This window comes from Chelonia mydas, chromosome 3, assembly GCF_015237465.2.
Source record: "Chelonia mydas isolate rCheMyd1 chromosome 3, rCheMyd1.pri.v2, whole genome shotgun sequence".
Lineage (NCBI taxonomy): Eukaryota > Metazoa > Chordata > Testudines > Cheloniidae > Chelonia > Chelonia mydas.
This window is the reverse complement of record NC_057851.1, coordinates 2,369,007-2,396,793: the sequence shown is the minus strand read 5'-3', so window position 1 is coordinate 2,396,793 and position 27,787 is coordinate 2,369,007. Positions and strand designations below refer to the sequence as shown.

The following is a 27,787-nucleotide window of genomic DNA, read 5'->3' as shown; positions in this document are numbered from 1 at the left end:
ATGGAGTTTCTTTGTTTTCCCTGAAAACTCTAAGAAAAGCATTCAGGTTTGGAAATGTCAAAGCGAAGGTTGCCTGCATGATCTAAAGTATGTCCCAGTAATTAGACTTTGCTATAAAGCATGACCACAACGAAGCACAGTTATGGTTTAGAATGAGAAAAAAATTAAATTAAAACACTTCCTGACTTTTAGTGCTTCACTTTGCAGCCTTAATTTTTTTATTCCAGGAATATATACTGTTTAGCAGCTCTTAAAGAACTAATAGAACATGATTAGACTAAATGTTCACTATAGCCTGATTTTGACAATTGAAAGGTTTTCTTGTGAGTTTTTGGTGTGACTAAACACATTGTGAGGAATATAATTTATTCTCCACTTTGGTGATTTTAATAGGATGCCCTCTTCCCCCGTTTCTGAATTCTGAGGATGGATTCTGCTTTTTTAAAATACCAAAAATTAACATGTTTTCCGAAAGTGGTGTGTCTAAGAGAGTAAAACTGAATGTTACAAAAAATAATAGTTAATTTCTTTCTTTACTTTTAGTTCATCTTGTTGATATCTGGAATATGATTGAAGCCTTCCGAGACAATGGCCTTAATACATTGGATCACAACACAGAGATCAGTGTTTCTCGACTGGAAACAATCATTTCATCCATCTACTACCAGCTAAATAAACGCCTTCCTTCGACTCACCAGATCAGTGTGGAGCAATCCATCAGCCTTCTCCTCAACTTTATGATAGCAGCATATGACAGGTTAGTAACTCTTCCAGATGAATTCCTTTTTTTAAAACTAGTTCATTTATTTGGGCACACCCTGCTTAAGGGCTGCACCTAAATTTTATAAAGTGGAGCAGACTGCACATATGTAATGTAGTGGTATCTGCGGAAATTTATACATCATGGCAAGCAATGATCAATCTTTAAAATTTTGTTCTTGAGCAAGATGAATCACTGCCTGCTGGGACCTGTATGTCTCTACAGGCCACATATTAGGATTAAAGATAAAGGGCAACAATGTTGTGCATGAGGGCTCTTAGCTGGCCACGTTTGGTTCCTGGGACATATTGTAGCCAAGCCTTTTTGTGAAATGCTAATTAAAATAGAAAATAACGTTAACCTAATGGTAGCATGATTTAGCTGTAAAAGCGCATGATAGGAGAGTCTCAAATTTATGTACATGCAGTTTCCTGATTAAATCTGGTGCATAAAACCATGTTAATATAACACATGTTTTGATACTAAGTCTTGAGCCCACCTAGAGGTTGCCAAGGAAGGGGCTAACACCTCATCTTCTGACTGATAGAAGGACCACAGTTGTCTCTTCAGAGTGCAGCATTTTCTTTTGGTTTGGTTTGGACCCTTAAACATATGTCCACATCCCTTCCTAGCAGTCTTGTTGCAACAGGGGTGGATCATATTCATTAGACTTGTTATCCTTCTTTTTAGGCAGAAGGTTTTCTCTGTGGGATCTCTGAATGACAGCTGCAGAGTTCCAACTGTTAATTAGCAGCTCCACGTTTTTTCAGAATGTCATCTATAGTCTTTCATATTGTTTGCCCCCCTAGCTATTCCTTGCTTTCCCATCCTTCCTTTTTTGCTCTTGCCCTCTCCCATAACACTGCCCATCTCATCCATCATGACCAAGGAGCAGAGTTGGAACATAATGTATTCAGAAAGTTACAGCACTACTGTAAAAGTGGTCAGATCTGATGTCTGCTTGGCTGCCTTTACTTTCTGATCCAGCAGAGATCATCAGTTAATGTTCCAGGCTGGGGCTTTGTGCCATGCCTGGCTCCAAGACACACTACTTCAGAGTTGCATAAGTTGACTTTGACACCACCTGTTAAGGTGGGATCTGAGAAGGCTCTGCATCCTGATAGTGCGGAAAGAGCAGATCTTTGGGCTTATTCTTTTTGTTGAGACATCCATGGCATCAAAGATTGCCTGGGGCTGCTATTTTGCCTGTCTCTGGTCAGTGCAAAAGCACTCCTCAAATTAGAAACTGTCCAAGGTTCAAGATTCCAGTGCCAGCACTTCATCCTCAATGCCAGCCAAGACCTCTAAACATAGTGCCAGGACAATTGCCCCATGCTCCCAGACACCAGTTCTGATGTTATGGTGTCAAGAACAAATCAGAAAAAGCTCCTTCCGAGACCATTCGTATCTTGCCTGCCCGTGTTGAGTCACCCAGACCCACAGGCCTTCCCCATTTCAGTGCTTCCTGTGCTGTTTAAAGCACAAAGAGAAGAGAGGGCTATTCAAAAGGCTTCTCGGAAAGCACCACAAAAAGAAGCGTCACCAATCCCAGGACTGCATGGTGTCTGTTCCAGTTGACCCTGATGGTACTGTATTTTTACTTTCCAGTACCTTCTCCCTGACACCCTACTACAGTGTCCATTGAACTTAGGAGACTCAGAGGAGGGGCTGGTTCTTCTTCAGGTGTCCTCTGCACACTCCCACTAATGGATGTGTGACGGGTTCCCCCAGGAACTGGGGTACCACTAAGCCCTCTGACCTACCAGCCTGGGCTCCCTCTCACACTGTGCTGCTGTGACAAGGTGCAAAGCCTTCCAAGCTTGCACTTTCACCAGCATTCACACAGGTAGGGACACACCCAGCTGCAGTTACATGTAGGCTCTCTAACCACCAGCCTCCCAGCCTAGGATCCCAGAGCAATACCATCCTGCCCTGGTCAAATCTGGCCAGTATACGGGTTTAATATACACCTCTCCCTCAAAGTGAAGAGGACCATGCACACTTGTGGTAACCAAGCAGAAATTTTCTGCAGGCACCTTAGTCAAACATACACTGGTTTGGATTAAAACATAAAATAAGTTTATTAACTACAAAAAGATAGATTTTAAGTTATTATAAGTGATAGCAAACAGATCAAAGCAGATTACCTAGTAACTAAACAAAAATGCAAACTGAGCTTAACGTACTAGATAGATAGGTTATGAATTAGCAAATTCTCACCCTGAGTGATAAACAGGATGGCAGATTCTTAAGCTGCCTTTGCTTTGCAGCTTGGGTTTCCCAGGTTTTCATACACAGGCTAGAAATCCCTTTAGCCTGGGAGCATCACTTCCCCCAGTTCAGTCTTTGTTCCTGTAGGTGTGTTATCCTACAGGTTTGTTGCCTACTTTATGACTACTGGATAACACCTGTAGCTAGCAGTGCCTACTTTAACAGCTGTAGGATAAAGGTTGTTTGAGATGTAAGTGGTGTTCTCTTCCATCCTCCCCGTGGAAGGAAAAGGCCTGGGGAGAGACCGTCGAATCGTGGAAGTCAATGAATGGCTATGCAGGTGGTGTTGGAGAGAAGGCTTTGGACTCTTTGACCGTGGGATGGTGTTCCAAGAAGGAGGAGTGCTAGGCAGAGATGGGCTCCACCTAACGAAGAGAGGGAAGAGCATCTTCGCAAGCAGGCTGGCTAACCTAGTGAGGAGGGCCTTAAACTAGCTTAGTTTGCACTGCTAGCTAGGGTTCCACTATTCAGGCTGCAACAGTAACAGCATCATGTGACACCCTGGCACCTTGTTATTCACCACTGTCATATAATTAGGATAAGTTTTACACACAGTATGCCTTGTGAGGTATCATTCCAAAAGTCTTGATCTGCTCGACAGTAATATCTCGTTGGATTGTATGTGCTATTATCATATGTGAAGTTATGAAATTGGGCTATGTAGGTGTTACCGAAACATGTTGTGAGGTTGAAAACACCCACAAGCAGCCTTTCAGGTACAACAGTAAAAAGGCCAAACAATGTTAATGGCTCATTGAGGAAATGCACACAAGCACCAGGATTACCCCAGGAACTGTGTACAGAGACAGCACTAGACAATGGGAACTATTTGACCCAGGTCGCAGCAAAAGAGCTTTCCAGCAAGTGGGAAGAAGATATAAAAGGGCACTGTAGGCCTCCTTGGGGAGAGGTCCCTTGTGATCCGATGTGGACTTTCTGTGGAGAACCTGTTCATAGGCACACACAAAGATCATCTCCCCTTGCAATTATCCCTCTTCTCCCAAGTGTTCAGTGGGTACGCTCCCTACAGTAATGGCACCAACTCCAGTCAGAAGTCCTGCTACCATCAACATCTCTGGCTAACATCTCTCACGTGCACTCTCAGCACAGAGATTAGGTCACAGCTCCACAGGATGATCCTAGGACACAGACATGATCTCCCCAGGTAACATGGTCTGTTGATCTCTTGCCAGAGTTGACTTCAAAACAGTTCCACAATGTGGTGGCTGGAGCCCTACTGCTGTGGCTCACATTTGTCCCAGCAGTAAAGCAAAGGCATCTTCAACATCCTACAGTCCAGAGAAAAAAGGAAGGTAATGCCCTTTATCCAAAGGGGGACATTTAGCATCCCTTACCACCATGCTTGCAAAGGCAAAAGATGGATGGTTGTTTTATACCAGGTCCCCCAGGTTCAGTTCTGTTGTTCACCCTCCTACAAATGCATTGGTTATCATAGCAAAGTCTCTGAGAACTTCATTCTCTGCCCCTCCAGACAGGGAAGTCAGAAGATTGGACGCCTTTGGCAGAAAAGTCAACTCTGGGTATTGAGGTGGCAAGCTATGTAGCTCCTTCCTTTTCTTGACCAATTGGCATATATCCAGCAGAAGCTGGCTAAGGACATTACCCAAGGGAAAAAAACTTGCCTTCAGCCTCTGAAGGTAGCATATGACATTTTTGATGCAGTGGCAAGATTTATAGCCTCTTTACAGACATTCATGATTGAACTCATCTAGTCTTTCTGTGTTTGCCTAGTTCAAAATTTGTGATCTTCCTTTTGAGGAAGAAAGAACGTTCAGCAATAAAATGGATAAGACCTTACAGCACACTAAGGAGGCAAAGTCAGCTGCGAGAGCTGTATGGCTGACGCAACCTCCCTGCCCAAGAGGAGGTTCTCTTTTTGAGGTTTTGAGTACCAAGATAATGTTTTCTATCTTCCTTTGCACAGATGAAATACCAGTTTCATAGGCAGCCTCTAAAACAAGCTGCTAAGAGACCATACAGAAATAAAACCAGATAACTGAAATGTTTTTCTGGAGGCAGCCACAATCTTCAGCCTTCCAGCCTCTGTTTTGGTGGGTCTGCTGGGAGTACAGAACCAAATACATTTAGTTTTCTCCCTTTAGAGATCATATGGTCTATTTCCTACCATCTTGGGAACATAATGATAATGGGGTCCTGCATGTCATCCAGAATGACTGCCTCCAATCCCCCATTCCTCTTCTGAAATCCTTCTGAAATCTTATTTCTAGAAGAGGTGGAGTCTCCTCTCCAGAAGGAATTTGTTGAAGAGGATCCAAGTTTCCTCTTCCACTTGTATACTATCTTACCTTTTCAGAGTTGCTGTAAGAAATCTGTAAAGTATTATCCATAGCACACAGTACGATATAGATAATTCAGTCAGTCTTTTTATTTAGGATTATAGTGCTCAGAATTTATGTATTGCTTATACACTCTCATGTACATGCTCTCAGTACTCCTAATTTATGTTCAACTCCGACTAAGTTAACTCCGTACTGAGCACTAACAATGGCTTTATCCTGAGATCACTGTTCTATATAGCCTCTATAATCCTCTGTTACTATATGTTGTTTGTGTTTCACCTCCTTGTAAAGTGTTTTGTGATTTTTTTATGAGAATAGTTGTTTTTGCATACCACTTTGTGCTGAATAAAATCTTTCCGTTGTTTTTATAAGGAATTAGTACAAATTTTTTCTCATGCTGACATTAGGAAATGGTTGCCTGATTGTGCCATCTGTTCCTGATAGTGCAGCAGTCTAGGTGCCTTTAATTAGAATAACAAGCATCTATGTTTGTTCCTGTTCTACTCAGAATGTTCAGAATATCTTGTAACCTAAATTGTTTTGTTAGAATATCACTTCTTTCTCTGAGTGTCAGGCAGTGTTCATAAAGAGTTGGAATTCCCGAGAAAGGGCAGCAGTAAAAGCAAGAAACATAATTAAACGGGCTTATTCTAAATAGAAAGGAATGACTCATAATAATCAGGTTCCACCATGTAGTAGGTAGCTGTGGACAGGTAAAACAAATGCAAGCCTCTCTTCATCCATAGAATGCCCATAATTCTGCAAGAGAACGTGATTTGTCATTGGCTACCTGTTAGCTGTTCTAATTTATTGACAAAGCTAAATGTTACTATCATTTTTGTATTATGTTCACTGTTAAATAGTTTTATAAAGCATAGCACTTAGGGAAGGCATGAATGAACTTTTCTTCTGACCCTGAAATATTTTTGTTCTTATCCTTCCATAAAGTAATGATTTATCCTGTATTTTATTTTGCAGTGAGGGCCATGGGAAGTTGACAGTGTTTTCAGTTAAAGCTATGTTAGCAACCATGTGTGGTGGGAAAATACAAGACAAACTAAGATGTAAGTACTTTCAAGTAAATTTAACCATTATTTTAAATTTTCTATTTCCACCATTAGTCACACAAACTTCGTATTTAATTGTTACGTTTTGGAAAATTAGCTACATTTTTCTTACTTATCCAGCAGTCATGCTACTGGAATGAATCTTATGTTAGTTTAATCTTTCTGGTAATGCATGCCATCTACTGGCTACAGAAGATACTCAATTTGTATTTAAAAAGTAATATTTTGTTCAAAGAAAGTGAAACAAAACTCCAAAACCCTGAAACTTATTTGACAGTTATCCTTCATAAAGTTTCATTCATTAAAGGCTTGATCCTACTGTACAAATGAAGTAACTGGAAGCTTTGCCATTATCTTCAGTAGACACTGGATCATACAGTAGATTAACACAGTATCCGTGTATGGCCTGATAACGTGGGCTATAGGATACAGACTTCTTAAAGCCCTTTTGGACACTTTTCAGGGTTACCTGAGGTGTCCAGAGTGAATCTACCAGCTGCTTACAGTGGGAGGAAGACCTATCTATGCCACCTGGGGAGACTCTCCCCAGCCACTGACTGCTGGCAACACAAATAGTCCACAAGCTCTGCTCTTTCCCTCTGCAGCCTAGCAAATTATACACTCCACTTTGTTACACTCAAGTGCCCAGTCCCTTATCTTCTGGACACCTGCAGTGTACACCAGTGTGCTGTCTCTGTGGAGGCAGTGCACCTCAGTTCTCTGGTTTCACCTCAGTACAACGCTCTCCTGTGCACAAGGCTTTTGGACAAGTCGATGGTAAAACCGAATGGAAGTTTATTTAACCGATCTTAAGATCGAGATTAAAATAAAAGCAAGCTTAAGGGTTTGGAAACATAAGGTTACAAGTAAAAGAAAAACCTAAAAGACACTCTATAGCTTATACTTTTTCCTATCCAATTGTTAGCTGCTACAAGACTTGTCCACTCCAGAAAGCTGGGATCCATCTTTTACGAGAGATGCCCCTGCTCACAGAATGCCTCCTCCGTAATGGATCACAACTTGTGTTCTTCTGTCATCTCTTATACAGTTACACACTAATGCCTCTTACCCAAGAGGTCCACTAATCAGAGTCTTTTAGATCCCTAATCAGAGTCTTTTGGGTCCCCTAATCAGAGGCTGGCTCAATGGATGTCAATTGTTCTCAGTGTTGATTGAGTGAGCCCTGAGACCTGCCCCAAATCAGGTGACAAGTTTCACTTTAACAGTTTTGAAACCCAATATAAAAAAATGTTACATAACTCTAAAATTGTTTCCTATACAAATATCACTTGATAACCATGACAATCAGCTATTTCTTAGCTTTTGGCAAAGATCACAAACAACAGCCTTAGGTGAAATATTGAAAAGATGGTCAGACACGGGTAATATACGTGCCTGGGTATGTATGGGCATGTTTGTGTCACACCTTTTAAAACAAATTCTTGATCTCTCTCCCTGTTTAGCATACAAAATATGACAGGAACAAAGAAGGGAGGCTGGCATCATTGTAGGAATAAAGGTGTTTGATCTTATATTTCCATATTTTCAAACTATTTTGGGTTTCTTTAAAGTTTAAACTTTAGTTCAGAATTTACTGAGCTTTTAATCCTAGAATCATAGGGCAGGAAGGAACCTTGAGAGCTTATCAAGTCCAGCCCCCTGCAGTGAGGCAGGACCAAGTCAACCTAGACCATCCCTGGACAGGTGTTTCTCCAACCTATTCTGAAAAACCTTCAGTGATGGTGTAAGAGGGAGCTTGGAGGACTAGTCGGCCTAGTGGTTGGAGTACTTGATTTCCTGCCCCCTGCTTCTGTGGTCGAGGTGCCTCAGTCCTGAAGGCAGAGGAGTAGGGGGATCCAGGCCCTTCCATTCCACCTGGTCCCAGCCCAGGGCCCTGTGTAAGTTAACCCCTGAGTAGGGGACTTCCCAGCGGGGAGTCCACATCTGCTGCACTAGGCTACTTCCTACTGTTTCCCCTTCAGGGTAAGGCCCCTCTAATCCAAGTTCCTTTGGTGGCTTGTCTCTAGTAGTGCCCTTTCGTGGACCCTGGGTGGCGTCCTGCTGCAGTCACAGGTTCCTCCAGGTGTGGAAGCCGTAAGTTTGGTGGGATCGGAACCCCACATGGGCTCTGTGCTTTCGCCACCCAGATTCCTCTTAGGCTGGGTGGTCCTAGACCTCTTTGTCTCCTTTGCCAGGAAGAGGGTGCTTGGCTCCTGGTGGCTGCCTCAACTGGCCGGGTAGTGCTCCTTCCCTCAGGAAGGGAAGCAGCGAGCTCCTGCCTTTTCGCCAGTCAGCCTCAAACTGAGCCAGGCTCTCTCCTTTTCTCTCCCTTCCAGGCCTGGTATGGGCTGCAGGTATAAGGGGGGCGGGGCTAGCTGGGCCCAAAGGCTCTCTTTAACCCCTTCCATGCTGGTGGACGTTTTTTCTGCTTCACCACAGATGGGGATTCCACAACCTCCCTTGGAACTCTATTCCAGAATTTAACTACTCTTATAGTTAGAAAGTTTTTCCTAATATTTAACCTCAATCTCCCTTGCTAAAGGTTAAGCTCATTACTTCTTATCCTACCTTCAGTGGACATGGAGAGCAATTGATCACAGTCCTCTTTATAACAGCCTTTAATATATTTGAAGACTGTTATCTGGTCCCGCCTCAATTTTCTTTTTTCAAGATTAAATATGCCCAGTTTTTTTAAGCTTTCCTCATAGGTCAGGTTTTCTAAACCTTTTATTATTTTTGTTGCTCTCCTCTGGACTCTCTCAAATTTGTCTGTGTTGTTCCTAATGGATGGCCCCAAAACTGGGGACGCAACTCCAGCTGAGGCCTCCACATTGCAAAGAAAAGCAGGACAATTACTTCCTGTGTCTTACATATGACACTCCTGTTAATACACCCCAGAATAATATTAACCGTTTTTACAACTGCATCACATTGTTGGCTCATGTTCAATTTGTGATCCAATATAACCCCCAGATCCTTTTCAGCAGTACTATCACTTAGCCAGTTGTTCTCCATTTTGTAATTGTGCATTTGATTTTTCCTTTCTATCCCAAGCACTTTGTATTTGGCTTTATTGTATTTCATCAGGTTGCTTTCAGACCAGTGTACCAATTTGTCAAGATCCTTTTGAATTCTAATAATGTACTCCAAAGTGCGAGCAACCCCTCTGAACTTGGTGTCATCCACAAATTTTATAAGCATACTCACCAGTATCATTATCCAAATCATTAATGAAAATATTGAGTAATATCAGACCAAGGATTGACCCCTGCAAGACTTCCCTAGATACACCCTCCCAGTTTGATAGCAAACCATTGATAACTACTCTTTGAGTACAATCTTTCAAACAGTTGTGCACTTATAGTAATGTGATCTAGACTACATTTTCTTAGTTTGCTTATGAAAATGTCATGAGGGACTGCGTGTCAAAAGCCTTATGAAAATAAAGATATATCACACCTGCTGCTGTCCCCTCTATCCACTAGGCCAGTAGCACTGTCAAAGAAGGAAATTGGGTTAGTTTGGCATGATTTGTTCTTGACAAATCCATGCTGGTTATTACTTATCACCCAATTATCCTCTAATACTTACAAATTGATTGAATAATTTATTCCAGTATCCTTCAGGTATTGAAGTTACGCTCACTAATCTGTAATTCCCCAGGTCTTCTTTGTTCTCCTTTTAAAAGACAGATACTATGTTCTCCCTTCTCCTGCCCTCTGGAACCTCACCTGTCCTCCATGAGTTCTTGAAGATAATTGCTAGCGGTTCTGTGATTGTTTACACTAGTTCCTTAAGTACCTTAAGATGTTGACCTGAATACATTTAACTTACCTAAATATTTTTTAACCTGTTCTTTCCCTATTTTTCGCTTGCTTTTCTTCCCCCTGCTTGTTAATATCAATTGTGTTGCATATCTAGTCATCATTAAACTTTTTAGGGAAGACTGAAGCCAAATAGGCATTAAACACATCAGCCTTCTTGATATCATCAGTATTAGCTCTCCTTCCCCACTAAGTGGAGAACCTATCCTTCCCTTTGTCTTTCTCGAGCTCCTAATGTATTTAAAGAACCTCTTTTTATTGCCTTTATGTCCCTTGCCAGGTATAACTCATTTTGTGCCTTAGCCTTCCTGATTTTGTTCCTACATCCTTGCACTATTATTTTGTACTCCTCCTTAGCAGTTTGTCCATGTATCCACTTACTGTAGAGACTTTTTTGATTTTCGGGTTACTAAAGAGCTCCTGATGGAGCCATGCTGGCCTCTTACAATTCATTCCTATCTTTCCTTTGCCTCAGAATACTTGGCAATTGTGTATTTAATATTGTTTCTTTGAGAAACTGCCAGCTATCCTGAACTCTTTTATCCCTTTTATTTTCTTTCCGTTGGACCTTAGACATTCTCTGAGTTTAACGTCTACTTTTTTGAAGTCCATTGTCCTTATTCTGTTGCTTTCACTCCTTCCTGTCTTTAGAATCATGAAATCTATTATTTCATGATCATTTTCACCCAAATTACCTTTCATCTTCAGATTTGCAACCAAATTTTCCTTGTTAGTCAGAATCAACTCTAAAATGGCTGTCCCCCTGGTTACTTCCTCCACTTTCTGGAACAAAAAGTTGTTCCCAACACAATTAAAGATCTTACTGGAAATTGTCTGTTTTGCCATATTACTTTTCCAAGAGACGTCTGGGTAGTTAAAATCCCCCACTACTACCAGGTCTTGTTGTGGATATTTCTGTTGTTTGTTCTATAAATCTCTCACCCACTTCTTCCTCTGGTTTGCTAGTGTATAGTAGACCCTTACTGTGATGTAGGAAGGAGGCAGTGGTGCATAGGAAACTCTGTGCAAGCCCGGGACCCAGTATGAGGCTGTTTCTCCCTCTGGATCCCTGGGCTCTAGGAGGGTAGGGTCTATGAGTGTCTGGGCCGAGGGGGTGCAACTGGGCTCTGGAGGTGAGAGGGTGTGAGTGTCTGGGCCAGGGGGGACCACAGCTGGCCTCTGGGGAGGAGGGGATGTGAGTATCTGGGGTGGGGGGGGCTGCAGCTGGCCTCTGGGGGGTGGGGGATATGTGTGTTTGGGCCAGAGGGGGCCCACAGCTGGGCTCTGCGCGTAGGAGGAGTGAGTGTCTGGGCTGCTTGAGGGCGCAGCTGGGTTTAGGTGGGGGGAAAGGGGTGTGAGTGTCTGGCCCCCCGGCTAGGCTCTGTGGGAGGAAGGGTCAGAGAAGCAGGAACTAAGTTGTCCTAGCGGTTTCTTTAACACTCTACTCCTGGGGGAATTTTTGTGTGTGTCTGTATTGTTAGATATACTTGCTGACAGGCATTTTGACATAAATTATGAAAATAATTGAAACTGGCGTGATTATATAGTGTTGTTTTGACAAACAAAATTTGCAGAATTTTAAAATATTGTATGCAGAATTTTTAATTTTTTGGTGCAGAATTTTTAATTTTGGGGGGCAGAATTCCCCAGGAGTAGCGTATGTATGCTTGATGTATAATGAAACACTTCCTCCCTTTTTCCCAGCCTGTCCTTCCTGAACAAGCTATTACCCTCTACCAACATTCCAGTCATGAGATTTATCCCACCAAGTCTTTGTGATGCCAGTAACGTCATAATCTAAATTATGTACTAATACTTCCAGTTCTTCCTGTTCCCCTACTCCTTGCATTTGTGTACAGACATCTAAGATGCTCAGCAGATTCCCCCACTGTTTCCCTCTTGTTGCTCCTATTGTAATTTTCCATGTCTCCCCCAACACCTAGCGCTCTGTCAGGGTTGCCCATTTTATGTTTACTTGTGAGCTTTTGTCACCTGCCCCTTTGAACCTAATTAACTGTCTTGTACCTCCTCATCTTTGCCACTCCCGGACCTGCCCGCCCCTCCCCAATCCACTGTTCCCTCCTACTTGATTCTCATTTTTGTTATCTCATCTCTATCCCCTGCTTTCCTTGTTTCGGTCTTCCCTATCCCTGATTCCTTGACCTCCTGTTCTATCTGCAAAACAACGCTCTTCATAAACATTCTCAATACTATGCTTTCCCTGACTCTGCCTCACTGGCAAGCAGCACCGTTGTTTTCAGTGGTTTATCTTTCCTTTCCTCACTGACCCACCTGCATTCTGACTCCATGGTCTCAGGGCTGTACTTTCAAAATGCCTGTGATATATGCTGTTAACTCAAACACTTGAAAATCCTGCCCCCACACACCTTCTTTTCACTTCACCTTCTACATGCTAGGTTCTTTTCCTCCCACTAATCAGTCTGATCATCTGTGCTGGAACCCTGATTCTGCCCTACATGTACTGTTCCCATGTTGCTGACCACTTCTGAGAAAATTCAGGGACTAAACTGAATTTGTAGTTAGTGTGTTGGACTAGATGACCTCCTGAGGTCCTTCCAACCCTGATATTCTATGATTGATTCTATGACTTCCTCCTTTATAAATGTGACTTTGTTCCTTCCGTTCTTCTTCGAGTGCTGTCCCTGTGGTGCTTCACTTCAGGTGGCGGTGCGTCCCAGTGCCGTTGATCAGAGATTTTTGCTAGCAGCTTCTGGTCGGGGCGCACGTGCGCAGTAGCTGTCTCGCGGCACTGCTGATGCCTCTTCTGGCATGCGCATGCCCGACCCCCCGAGTTCCTTCTCAACTGTCCTTGGCTTGAGACGGGTCCGTTAGCAGTGTCCCTACGAACTATAGAAAAATATAGTTTTAGATTGTTAAATTAGTTTAATTAACTCTAGTTAGTATTAGATTAACATAGCAGTAATATCATAGTTAGTTAGTTAAAAAAAATCATTTTTTCCCTTTAATTTCATCCCCAAATCCCAAAGAGGGACGCTTTAAAAATGCCTGGATCCCCAGCTTTTAAAAGGTGTGCGTCTTGTAATGATGCCATGCCAGTCCCTTTGTGTCTGCTGCCTCGGGGAATCACACATTCTTCAGAGGTGCACTCACTGCAACAGCCTAAAGGCAAGGGCCAGGAGAGAGAGGGATCTCTGTCTGAAATTAATCTTGACAGAGACAAGCTCTTTTCCGCAAAAACTGATGAAGTCCTTCACTCAGTGAAGGACTCAAGAGCAACATTACTGACCCTAGGGATATACACACCACCTAACAGGAGACAAAGGTACCAGCCCTACAACAGGAGCAGAGACAATATGTCTCAAAGCCAGCAGAGACCGTACGATGCACGGGGCCAAAGAAACTGAACACAGAGACGTCGACAGAATCAATCGCAGAACGCGACGTTCCCAACAACCACTAAATAAGCTCCAATTTTGCAGCGTTGATCGAGGGTCTGCACGACCTCCCCATAACACCAGTGTCAACGACCAATACCCAAATCTTTGGGCTCTGACTCAGACCATGTTACAGCAACTGCGCCTCCATCACCTTGGACCAGTGGGTCTTAGAGATCGTTCAAACAGGCTAAACCATCCCCTTTACATCATTCCCGCCTACCCATCCACCTTCCCCATCCCTCTTTAGGGATTCTTTCCACGAGCACCTGTTGAGACAAGAGGTACATCACCTTCTACAAATAGGTGCAGTGGAACTGGTTCAGTCACAACACAGAAGGAAGAGATTCTATTCCCATTACTTCCTGACCCAAAAGAAAAATGGGAATAGAATCCATCTCACAGACACTTCCTAAAGTTCACAGTAGGACAAGAACATTTCCAATACAGAGTGCTACCATTTGGCCTCTCAACTGCACTGAGAGTGTTCACCAAAACACTTGCGGTAGTAGCGGCTGACTTACGCGGAAGTGGGATACTGATATTACCTTACTTAGATGACTGCCTACTCAAAGAGACCACAAAGACAGAAACAGAAGGAAGCATTCAAATAACCACCTCTCTCTTTCACTCCCTGAGACTTCAAATCAATGAAAAGAATCATAGAATCATAGAATATCAGGGTTGGAAGGGACCTCAGGAGGTCATCTAGTCCAACCCCCTGCTCAAAGCAGGACCAATCCCCAATCAAATCATCCCAGCCAAGGCTTTGTCAAGCCTGACCTTAAAAACTTCCAAGGAAGGAGATTCTACCACCTCCCTAGGTAACGCATTCCAGTGTTTCACCACCCTCCTAGTGAAAAAGTTTTTCCTAATATCCAACCTAAACCTCCCCCACTGCAACTTGAGACCATCCACCCTAGTTCCAGTGCAGCAACTAGAGTTCATTGGAGCTCACCTGGACTCCCTCACGGCCAGAGCATCACTTCCAAGGCTACGTTTCACCACTATGACCTCCCTTATATCAGTGATCTCACAGTCCATGGGTACATGTGCAAATATGCCTACAACTATTGGGACATATGGCTACTACCACATTCGTTGTAAAACACTCCAGGCTACACATGCGGTGCCTTCAGAGATAGCTGAATGCAGTATACAGCCCACAAAGACACAGTCTAAACAAGAGAATCACACCAATCGGAGAGGTGATACAATCACTATGCTGGTGGAGAAACCCAACGAACGTTTGTTCTGGTGTACCATTCCAACGAGAGCCACCATTTGTTCAGATCACGACAGATGCCTCCCTGATTGGATGAGGGTGCTCACCTGAAGCAACATACAACCCAGGGCAAATGGTTCCGTGCGGAAACACATCTACACATAAACCTGCTAGAACTATGTGCGGTCTGCAATGCATGCTGCCACTTCCTTCCTCTCATAAGAGACCGAATGATACGGATCCTAACAGACTACATCGCATGTATGTTCTATATCAACCACCAGGGTGGGGCATGATCCCACTCTGTATGTGTGGAAGCTCTAAAGCTATGGAACTGGTGCATAAGGCACAACATCACTCTCACAGCATCATACCTACCAGGCTGCTTGAATATCATGGCGGACACTCAAGGCAGACGGTTCTCCCAAGAACACGAATGGAAACCGAACGACAAAATAACACATCATATTTTCCAAGATGGGGATCTCTGTTGATAGATCTGTTTGCAACACGAGCAAACAAGAAATGCCCAAAGTTCTGCTCACTTGCAGGACAGGGAGTACAATCACTGGGAGAGGTATTCCTTATCAAATGGAACGCCCCTCTCCTATATGCCCTCCCATCAATTCCTCTGATCTCCGGAGTCATACACAAGACATGAACCGACAGAGCCAAGCTGATTCTTATAGTGCCAACATGGCCCAGTCAAACTTGGTTCCCTTACCTGTCCTGCATGGCACTATGCAAGCCGTTCACTCTCCCCATCCTACACAATCTCCTCTTACAGGACAACGATCAAATCCTCCATCCAGTTCCGGGCAAACTCCACCTGAAGGCATGGCTCCATCCTGAGGAATTAACCTGTTCTGACCAAGTAAAACAAGTACTGCTTAATAGCAGGAAACATACCACATGCTCTACTTACCTCCAAAAATGGAAAAGGTTTTCCCTCTGGTACCAAACCAAACAAATATCTGCACAACAGACCCCACTTCTGATCATCCTGGATTACCTACTATCCTTAAAAAAAACTTTGGACTGGCTACGAACTCGATTAAAGTTATCCTCATGGCCATAACGGCCTTCCACCAACAGGTGGATGGGACATCAGTATTCACCCATCCCATTACTAGGAGGTTCGTAACGGGGTTACAGAACATGCACCCGGATATCCGTGAACCCACACCATCATGGGATTTAAACTTAGTGCTCAAATGTCTAACCAGAAAACCATTCAAACCCTTAGCACTGTGTTATTTACTTCATTTATTTATGAAAGTGGCATTCTTGATAGCCATCACATCGGCACGAAGAGTGAGTGAGATGGGGAGACTCATGGCTCACCCCCCATACACAATATTCTATAAGGACAAATTTCAGAGTAACAGCCGTGTTAGTCTGTATTCGTAAAAAGAAAAGGAGTACTTGTGGCACCTTAGAGACTAACCAGTTTATTTGAGCATGAGCTTTCGTGAGCTACAGCTCACTTCATCGGATGCATAGCATATCGTGGAAACTGCCTGAGCTTTCGTGAGCTACAGCTCACTTCATCGGATGCATAGCATATCGTGGAAACTGCCAGTTTCCACGATATGCTATGCATCCGATGAAGTGAGCTGTAGCTCACGAAAGCTCATGCTCAAATAAACTGGTTAGTCTCTAAGGTGCCACAAGTACTCCTTTTCTTTATAAGGACAAAGTGACTCTGGGGATGGACCCAAAATTCATGACCAAAATATAGTCCTCATTCCACCTAAACCAGCTGATTCACTTACTTACATTCCATCCAAAACCACACAGCAACCCCCAAGAGGCGGTGTTACATACATTAGATGTCCACCACGCCCTGGCCTTTTATCTGGACAGAATGAAGGACTTTCGTAAATCTCCCAGACTATTTGTATCAATGAAAGAAAGATCTAAAGGTGCGGCTATATCCACGCAAAGACTATCTAAGTGGATAAAACTGCATCCAATTGTGCTACTCCCTATGTAACATAGCAGCCCCAATGCGCACCAGAACACACTCAATGAGCTGTAGCAACTTCCATAGCATTCCTTCACAACATACCCATCATAGAGATATGCAGAGCAGCCACTTGGACATCTGAACACACATTTGCTAACCATTATGCCATTATGCTCAGCTCGAGCACAGTCACAAGGGTAGGCTTCACGGTCCTAGCCGCAACTACAGACTCAACTCTGAAGTCCCTTCCACCCTCATGAGGGCATTGCTGTACATTCACCTGAAGTGGAGCACCCACAGGGACAGCACTCGAAGAAGAAGGGAAGGTTACTCACCTTGTGCAGTAACTGAGGTTCTTCGAGATGGGTGTCCCAGTGGGTGCTCCAGTACCCACGCTCCTCCCCTCTACTTTGGAGTAAGAACTTAATGCTCCACGATAGAGAAGAAACTGAGGGGGTTGGAGTGTGTGTGTGCCAGAAGAGGTGCCAGTGGCACCGCAAGACAGCTACTGTACACGTGCACCCCGACCAGACACTGCTAGCAAATATCTCCGATCGACGGCACTGAGACCTGAAGTGGAGCACCCACAGGGACACACATCTTGAAGAACCTCAGTTACTGCTCAAGGTGAGTAACCTTCCCTGCTGTCAAATACTGTATCTTGCCTAAGCAGCTTACTTTTCCACTCTGGGTGACTGATATGCCCACAACTCTTCTGCTCCCTGCCATCCCTCTTAGCCCAAAATCTTACTAAGATTGACACCATCTGGTGTGAGCCCTCCTTCTTTCATCCGCACTTCCTTTCTTTTCCTTTTTCCTTTCCCTTTCCTGATCTCCATTTAGGCTTTATTCCTCCCCTTCTGATCATTCCTAATCTCTTCCTCATCTGGTTTCTTTTGTCTCACATTCAGATATATTCCACTGTCTCCCCCACAATAAAATAGTCTCCCCACTCTTGCTTCACTGTCTACTCTCTCTTCTGTCCCCTCCTTTTCAAACCTGGACTCCTTCAATGTCTGGTCTACTCTTGGTGCCTTTATTTCCTCATTATAAACTGTGTCCTTGATATGTTCAAACTGGGGATTGAGTTTGATTGAAATTATATGGCTTTTGGACATCTAGCGAAAAGCCTTTTTGACTTAACTGAGTTACACCTGTTCAAAAAAATATGTCACAAAGTATAATTTATACAATTGTAAGGGGCCGTGTCATTGCATATGCCTGTGTAAGTGCTTTTTAAATTCTTTGGATTCTTTTGCCTTCCTCTGTCGCATGGGGCATGGGTCACTTGCTGGAGGATTCTCTGCTCCTTGAAGTCTTTAAACCACGATTTGAGGACTTCAATAGCTCAGACATAGGTGAGAGGTTTTTCGCAGGAATGGGTGGGTGAGATTCTGTGGCCTGCGTTGTGCAGGAGGTCAGACTAGATGATCATAATGGTCCCTTCTGACCTTAGTATCTATGAATCTATAAGGTGTGTATGAAAGCCTCATTACATTCAACTGGGAATATGCATTTGGGATGAGGCTCATATGCTGCTATTAATGTGCACTTTTAATGCAAAAAAGTGTACATTGCATTAGACACGGGATGGTGTTTCCCTTACTGAATTTGCATCTTACGCAGATGAAGTAATAGTCTACTGTTTTCTAGAACACAGGTTCTCAACCTTTTTCTTTCTGAGGCCCCCACAACGTGCTATAAAACCGCCATGGCCCACCTGGGCCACAACACCTGTTTTTCTGCATAGAAAAGCCCGGCTGGTACTGGGGGAAGCAGGGCAGTTACCTGGGCTCCATGCTAAGTTGCTTGGTCTTTGGCTTCATACCTGCCTGGCAGGGCTCGGGCTCAGGTTTGGGCTTTCAGCCTTAGGCCCCAGAGAGTCTAACACCAGTTCTGCTTCGCAGACCCTCTGAAAACCTGCTCGCAGACCCCCGGTTGAAAACTACTGGTCTAGAAAATACTTTAGTCATGGAATTTTTGTTTTACCATAACTTTTTTTAAAACGTAGGAAATTCCATACAAAAATCTTTCTTAAAAATTATTAAGGTTTCAAAGTTGAAGGACATCAGTTGATGTTTCTTGATACATAAGAAAGGCAATGGTCCATCTAGCCAAGTATCCTGTCTTCCAACAGTGCCCAGTGCCAAATGCTTCAGAGGGAATGAACAGAACAGGACAATTTTGAGTGATCCACCACGCATCATCCAATCCCATCTTCTGGCAGGTGGAGATTTAGGGCACCCGGAGCATGGGGTTGCATCCCCGACTGTCTTGGCTAATAGCTATTGATGGACCTATCCTCCATAATTTGCCTAATTCTTTTTTGAACCCAGTTATGCTTTTGGCCTTTACAACATCCCCTGGCAACGAGTTCCACAGGTTGACTGTGCGTTGTGTGAAGGAGGTAGGTTTTTTGTGTTTGTTTGTTTTAAACCTGCTGCTTATTAATTATATTGAGTGATCTGTAGTTCTAGTGTTATGTAAAGGGGTAAATAACACTTCCTTATTCTCAAACTGCACAGCAGTCATGATTTTACAAACCTCTCTCCTATCCCCCCTTACTCGTCTCTTGTCTAAGCTGAACAGTCCCAGTCTTTTTAACCTCTCCTTGCATAGAAGGATCATTTTCGTTGTCCTTCTCTGCACCTTTTCCATTTGTAATATATCTTGTTTGAGATAGGGTGACCAGAGCCGCATGTACTATTCAACGCATGAGTGTATCGTGGAGGTATATAGAGGCATTATGATATTTTCTGTTTTATTATCAATCCCTTTCCTCATGGTTCCCAATGTTCTTTTAGTTTTTCTGACTGCTGCTGCATATTGAGCAGATGTTTTCAGAGAACTATCCATGATGACTCCAAGATATTTTTCTTGATTAGTAACAGCAAATTTAGACCCCATCATTTTGTATGTATAGTTGGGATTATTTTTTCCAGTGTGTATAACTTTGAACTTCTCAACATTGATTTTCATCTGCCATCTTGTCACCCAGTTAATGCAATCCTTTTGTAACTCTTTGCCATCTGCTTTGGGTTTAACTAACTTGAGTAATTTAGTATCGTCCGCCAATTTTGCTACCTCACTATTCACTCTTTTTTGCAGATTGTCTATGAATGTGTTGAACAACACTGGTGTCAGTACAGATCCCTGGGGGACCCTGCTATTTATCTCTCTCCATTGTGAAAACTGACCATTTACTCCTACCCTTTGTTTTCCTATCTTTTAACAAGTTACTGATTCATGAAAGGACCTTCCCACTTATCCCATGATTGCTTAGTTTGTTTAAGAGCCTTTAGTGAGAGACCTTGTCAAAGGCTTTCTGAAAGTCCAAGTATAATATATCAACTGGATCACACTTGTCCACATGTTTGCTGACACCCTCAAAGAATTCTAATAGGTTGGTGAAGCATGAGTTCCCTTTACAAAAGCTGTATCGTCTCTTCCCCAGCATATCATGTTCATCTGTGTCAGATAATTCTGTTTTTTATTATTGTTTCAACCAGCTTGCCTGGTAGTGAATTTAGGCTTTACTGGCCTGTAATTGCCAGGTTTGCCTTGAGAGCCTTTTTTAAAAATCAGCTTTACATTAGCTACCCCCTAGTTATCTGGTTCAGAGGCTGATTTGAGCGATAGGTTATATATTATGGTATGTTGAAGTTAGATTTTCAGTGATATTGAAGTTAGGTTTTCAAATCCTCATTCCATGCCACTTCGGAAGGTAAATTTCAAACACAACTTGGCCCAAAATGAATCATGGTTCCACAGGACTTCTCTCTCTCATTATCTGAGTGCCATCCAACCTATGTACTGAATAAGACAGAAGTAGTCTTGTAGAAATGGTTATGTATCACATCAAAAATGTTGAAAGAATGTTAAGGTTATAAAATCAAGCACGCAAAGGTTGATAAATTCCAGAATTAATGTTGTCCTTGCAACTTTATTTGGCTCCTTTGTGCATTTACATTATGATGCAGACTTCAATTACGTGATCACATACTGTTTCTTCCACAGGACCCCTGCCTCCATCAGTGAACATGGGTAGTTATTCAATATTACTTTTTTTCCTTCTCATTCAGTGGGTGGCCATAGGCCTCATATGATATACACCAGTGGTGGGTAACCTGCAGCCCATGAGCCGCACGTGGCCCATCAGGGTAATCCACTGGCAGGCCGTGAGACAGTTTGTTTACATTGACCGTCTGCAGGCATGGCCGCCCACAGCTCCCAGTGGCCGCAGTTCGCCGTTCCCAGCCGATAGGAGCTGCGGGAAGTGGCACGGGCCACAGGGACATGCTGGCCGCTGCTTCCCGCAGTTCCCATTAGCTGGGAATGGCGAACTATGGCCACTGGGAGCTGCGAACAGTCAGTGTAAACAAGCTGTCTCATAGCCCGCCTGCGGATTACCCTGACGGGCTGCAGGTTGCCCACCACTGATGTATACCCTCCAAACCCAGTACTCAGTACAAAATTATTAATTTCCTGATGAGTGTTTCCATGGAGCTCTCACTGTAGCATCTGAGTGCTTCAGAAATTCATGAATTTACAAGTAGAACCTCAGAGTTATGAGCACCAGAGTTACGAACTGACCAGTCAACCACATACCTCATTTGGAATTGGAAATTCGCAATCAGGCAGCAGCAGAGACAAAAAAGAAAAGGCAAATACAGTACAGTGGTGCGTTAAACATAAACTACTAAAAATAATAAAGGGAAAGTAAAAAATTTTTTTGACAAGGTAAGGAAACTGTTTCTGTGCTTTTTTCGTTTAAATTAAGATGGTTAAAAGTAGCATTTTTCTTCTGCATAGTAAAGTTTCAAAGGTATATTAAGTCAGTGTTCAGAAAGAACAACCGTAATGTTTTGTTCAGAGTTACGAATATTTCAGAGTTATGAACAACCTCTATTCCCGAGGTGTTCATAACTCTGAAGTTTTACTGTATCTTCACAACACACATAACCTTAATACTGGCTTTTCCTAATTTTTGAGTGCTTAACTTTGTAAATATAATGCTCTTAGGGCTTGTCTACACGGCAAGATACTGAGTGCCAAGCCAGAGTGTGAATCTGTAGTGCAGCACTTTGCCCTGCTGTAAGGTCCTGTGTTGTAGACACCGCTTTAGTGCAGTGAAAGTCTCAAGAGTGTGACTTAGTGTACTACTACTTGAAAGTGTAGTATACTAATTCACACACTGGGATTTTCAGTGCCCTTTAGCAGGTCCATGCAGTGAGTTAGTGTGTGGCAAGCTAGTGTGCTGTAGATTTGCACCCTGGTGTGCCATGCTCTGAGTTGCTGTGTAGTCAAACCCTAAGTGTGGTTCTTTGAGCTGTTTGTCCACATATATTCTATTTCTGATGCACATGTGCCTCATAATGCAGATTCACATCAGATTCTTTTGGCCTGCAGTGCCTGTTGAGCTATATGTTCATCCTGAATGCCCTTGTGACCCCACAACTGAGGGAATAAAGGGCAGAGCGGGCCCAACTGTCCCTCAGTTCTTTCATCAATTCAGAATCCAGATCATATAGGACTCTGCAGTACTGGGGAAGGAGCATGGGTTTTGAAATACATGTGGACAATGTACCTTAGAGACCCACAGTTACTATAGGATAAGTAAAAAGAAAAGGAGGACTTGTGGCACCTTAGAGACTAACAAATTATTTGAGCATAAGCTTTCGTGAGCTACTTCAAGTGAGCTGTAGCTCACAAAAGCTTATGCTCAAATAAATTTGTTAGTCTCTAAGGTCTACAAGTACTCCTTTTCTTTTTGCGAATACAGACTAACACGGCTGCTACTCTGAAACCTATAGGATAAGTAACTGTTTTCCCTCAGTCACTGGTACTTGTTACAGGTGATATGGGCTCTCATAGCTTAATTGTGAGCCTCTGTTTTTGGAGTCGTTCAGGATCAAGTGTCTCAGACTAACCTCTGTTGTAGGTTAGTGTGCCCAGAGTTGAATGGAAAGCTGCTAGCACAGGTTGGCACTTGGTCTGGATGAAGAGTAGACTTTTGAACTTTCTTAGTACGTTAAGATTTAATAGGTTTTTTCCACTGTATGGAGTGGAATACAATGTTTTGGGTTTATTTCAATTTTAAAATATCAAAATATCAGTACATGCGATATAACAATAGTTACATTTACAATTGCAAAATATCTTGTAGCAGCATAAAAAAATTAAAATACCAGCTGATATGAAACAGATGCTTTTTTTATTTGGAAAGTAAGATTATGAGGCCTCAACTGGAGTATTGTGTCCTGTTCTGGGCACCACATTTCAGGAAAGATGTGGACAAATTGGAGGATATCCAGAGAAGAGCAACAAAAATGATTAAAGATCTAGAAAGCATGACCTATGAGGGAAGACTGAAAAAAATGGGTTTGTTTCATCTGGAGAAGAAAAGACTGAGAGAGGACATAACAGTTTTCAAGTATGTAAAAGGTTACAAGGAGAAGGGAGAAATTTTTTTTCTTCTTAACCTCTGAAGCTAGGACTAGAAGCAATCCACTTAAATTGCAGCAAGGGCAGTTTAGGTTGGACATTAGGAAAATCTTCCTAACTCTCAGAGTGGTTAAGCACTGGAATAAATTGCCCATTGGAGTTTTTTAAGAGCAGGTTAGACAAACACTTGTAAGGAATGGTCTAGCTAATACTTAGTCCTACCATGAGTGCAGGAGACTGGACTAGATAACCTCTCGAGGTCCCTTCCAGTCCTATGATTCTATGTGGTACATTTTAGTTTGGTCATTAATGAATGGAAGTTGTGGCCTTGCTAGTGTATCTTTGTTATTTATCGGTGTAGGTAATTAATCTTTAGTTATTTTGAATAGGAGAGTTATATAAAGGAATGTGTGATGGGTTTCAGATTTTGAGTTTTGTGTGGAATACTGGGAATATTATAATGGCTGTCAAATTGTAAGTACATTATGTGACAGGGTCGGGTCAGATGGCTACAGGAGAGTGATCTTATTGGGATCCAGGAAGTGGGCGGGCAAAGCCCGCCCACTGCTAAAGGATCTCCCCCCAACCTAAGGGGGGGATCCACAAGACCTGGAAAACCAAATAATTATGGGGGACAACTAATGAACAACAGGGTACAGGAGAGTGATAGAAGGCAGAGATATTAACCCTAGGTTAAGTAGGTCCCTTTCCCCTGGGTAAGGTAACAGGGAAGTTTCCAGAACAATCAGGAACTTTCTGGAAACAATTAAGGCAGACAGGCTGATTAGAACACCTGCAGCCAATCAAGAAGCTGCTAGAATCAATTAAGGCAGGCTAATCAGGGCACCTGGGTTTAAAAAGGAGCTCACTTCAGTTTGTGGTGCGTGCGAGGAGCTGGGAGCAAGAGGTGCAAGAAGCTGAGTGTGAGAAGGCGTACTACTGGAAGACTGAGAAGTACAAGCAGCATCAGACATCAGGAGGAAGGTCCTGTGGTGAGAATAAAGAAGGTGTTGGGAGGAGGCCATGGGGAGGTAGCCCAGGGAGCTGTAGTTGTCACGCAGCTGTTACAGGAGCCACTGTAGACAGCTGCAATCCACAGGGCCCTGGGCTGGAACCCGGAGTAGAGGGTGGGCCTAGGTTCCTCCCATCCCTCCAACTCCCTACTTGATACGGGAGGAGTTGAACTGGACTGTGGGTTCTACCCGAGGGGAAGGTCTCTGGCCTGTTCCCCGATCCACTAGGTGGATCAGCAGAGATTGCTGGGATTGTTGTTCTTCCTTTCCCCATGCTGTCCAGTGATGAGGCTAACTGAGTGAACGGCAGATTTGAGCCACGAAAGTGGCCAAACTGAGGGCTGCCATGAACCTCTGAGGCGAGCAAATCCACCAATAAGCGCAGGACCCACCAAGGCAGAGGAGGAACTCTGTCACAATATTTATAACGTTAGGACAGCTTAAAGGTTTTTTTTAATGTAACTTTTTGGTCTTATGTAGAGTATTCTTGATTGTTTTTCTGTTTTTTAAAAAAGCATAGCTACAGATCTAATTCAGTGTTAATTAACTTTTGCCTGGCTATTGAGTATTAAAATTATTTCTAAGAAGTTTAGAATTTGTATTTGTAGTATCTTTAAAAATATTAAACATATAATATATAATTTCTCCCCATCAAAGCCAACAGCTGCTTCCCTCTCCTTCCCTCCCACAGTCACAAGGGCTCTCTCATTATCTTCCACCCATAACATCACCCAAAACACAAACATCCTCCATCTCTGTCCTAGGTTATCTCAATTGTAACCCTTGCATGCCACTTTTTTCGTTCTCTTTGCATCCCATCCCTGGCATCTCTCTACTATATTGAAACACCTGATCACCACCTGCATCTTCCTTTGCTTGCTGAAGCAGATACATGGCATTGGTCTCTCCCATCTCTTGCTCCTACCTTCCTGTATACCTGAAAATTCATCCTGCCCCTACACATCTCCTTATACCAGCATTACATCAGTACTCAAATAAAAGTGCAAAATTTGAACCATACCAGATAATTTCTGGGTTACTTCCTGCCCAGAGCACCATTCCCAAATATTCCCTACTTTCATTCAGTTTATCCTTTAGATAGCCCTCTGGTGAAGTTTGTTCATTCCAAGCAATGTACTCTTTAGAACCTGCCAACAGAGCCTCTCACAGACCATGACTTTGGCTTTGTCTTCACTAGGGAAAAAGGTGTGTTCTTAACTCAAGTTAGCTAGCATGAGAGAATATCCTAGTGAAGACCAGGCAGTTTGTACTTTTCACATGAGTTAGCAGGTCAAGATAAATCCTAGGCTCCTGTATAGTCTGCTGAAATTACAAACTCAATCTGCTGAAATTACAAACTTCCCTGGGCTTCACTAGGATTGTACCTCATGCTCGCTAACTTGAATTAAAAACACATCTTTTTTCCTAGTGAAGATGCACCTTGTTGGGTTATGAGGTCCTATTCCCCTTCTCTGTCCTCCAAAATGTCTGTGAAGTAAAATGGGATTAGATTTCCTGCATACCTACCTGCAACTCAGTGAGTATGCGAATTTCAGCCTCAAGGCAATTCTCTTCACTCCATCACATCCCACTATTTCCCTACCTTACTTTTTGGTTTTACTGGCTCCTCTACTGACTGGATCTTTAAGTGGAGCATCAGTGCCAAACTGTGTTTGGGTTACTAAGTTTTGCTTGTTTAAATGTTGTGGTTTTCAATTTAATTTTTTGTCCTGATAGTATTTTACCAGCTTTCTCAAAGGATTTTTGATACAGTTTAGGCCTCAACATCTGCTTTGTAAAAAGGTAATGTTGACTATGCCTCCTGTCATGAATCTACAGGTGGTTCAATACCCCAGCCTTCCTGTGGTCCCTTTCAGAGCATCAGTATTCACCAGACCTTAGGTTTAGCTTTATACAAAGGCGAGCCATGCATCCCCATGACTCAGAGACTGGACCGCCCAGCTATAGTATCACCGGTTCTCACTGTGTGCTCTACAGTGAGTGCAAATGAGTTCAGACTCCTGTTAGACTTTACCCCTCCAAGAAGCAGTGCAACGAATAAGTATTTGCAGTGATGCAAGGCAGGCTTTTCAAAACAAACCAGCATTTATTAGTACTTCTGGGGGAATTCTGCACCAAAAATTTAAAAATTCTGTAAATTTTATTTGTCAAAATAACATTATATAATCATGACCGTTTTAATTATTTTGGTAATTTATTTCAAAATACCTGTCAGCAAGTATGTCTAACAATACAAACACACACAAAAATTCCCCCAGGAGTAGAGCATTAAAGAAACCCCTAGGACAACCCAGTTCCTGCTTCTCTGCCCCGTTCTTCCTCAGAGCCCAGATGCGGGGCCAGGCACTCACACCCTTCCACACCCACCCCACCCCGAGCCCAGCAATGCCCACCCACACAGACCACCTCTCACCTCCTCCCACCTAGAGCCCAGCTGTGGGGCCTCCCCTGGCCCAGATACTCTCATCCCCTCTCCTCCAGAGCTCAGTTGTGTCCCCCACCTCTGGACCAGACATTCACAGGCCCTATCCTCCTAGATCCCAGGGATCCAGAGGGAGAAACAGCCTGATGCTGCGTCCGGGCTTGCACAGATTTTCCTGTGTGCTGCCGCCTCCTTCCTTCAGGGCCTGCTGGGAATTGCAGGTCCTGGAAACCCTGCAGTTCCCTCCCCCTTCCCCCAGCAGTGTCTTTTATTTGCAAGCTGGGCTCTGCAGGGTCCATCATTCCCTAGTGGCAGCCAGCATCTTTGTAGCTTATTTCTGTGGGGAAAAAAGGAAATTCTGTGCATCCAACACTAATTTCTGCAAAATTCTTTATTGTGCAGTGGCACAGAATCCCCCCCGGAGTATATTAGTCAGCTGACATACAGTATTTAAGAGCCCAGGTTAGAATGGTAAAGCAAAGCTTAATTCATGAGCAACTTCCCTTACTTTCCATGGTTTGATGAAGCCGGTCTTAGTCTCTGTTCCTTTCTGACCCTGTTGTGTATCTGTCTGTCAGCAACAGCAAACTTAAAACCCAGTTTCTTCACACTAGTCCCAGCTGCTGGGGATTTTCCTCTTTGTTTTCCCGACAGAGAGTTGTTGGAAATAACTTACTCATGGCTGGCAGTCATTAGGAATTAATGTCCAGTTGTTAGGTCTTCTGTTGTTTCTTTTGGGCACTCCATTCATATGTGGATAGTAGAGCTGGTTGGAAATCTCCAGCTAAATTTAACTACATCAGAAAAATGCAGATGGGGTAGAACAAAATATTTTGCCTAATTTATTACAGATTCCTCTAATTAATTACCCTCACTGGTCAAAATTCATGCCTTATTTCCTGTCTGAATTTGTCTAGCTTCAACTTCCTGCCATTGGACCTTATGTACCTTTGTCTCCTAGACTGAAGAGCCTATTATCAAATATTTGTTCCCCATGTAGATACTTACAGGCTGTGATCAAGTCACCCCTTAAT

The 27,787-nt window shown here is 43.2% G+C and overlaps 1 protein-coding gene across 41 annotated transcripts in view; it reads left to right on the top strand.

Moving 5' to 3' along the window:
* The window catches only part of DTNB (dystrobrevin beta), a 361,644-nt gene that overhangs the window by 55,124 nt on the left and 278,733 nt on the right, over positions 1 to 27,787 (top strand). For all 41 annotated transcript variants that reach the window (XR_005224528.2, XR_005224527.2, XR_005224524.2 and 38 more), the window contains 2 exons: positions 544 to 757; positions 6,331 to 6,416. Coding sequence is in view for 35 of the 41 variants with exons in the window: in XM_043541997.1 (XP_043397932.1) it covers positions 544 to 757; positions 6,331 to 6,416 (300 nt within the window). In the remaining 6 variants the exon portion in view is untranslated. The remainder of the gene's footprint in view (positions 1 to 543; positions 758 to 6,330; positions 6,417 to 27,787) is intronic.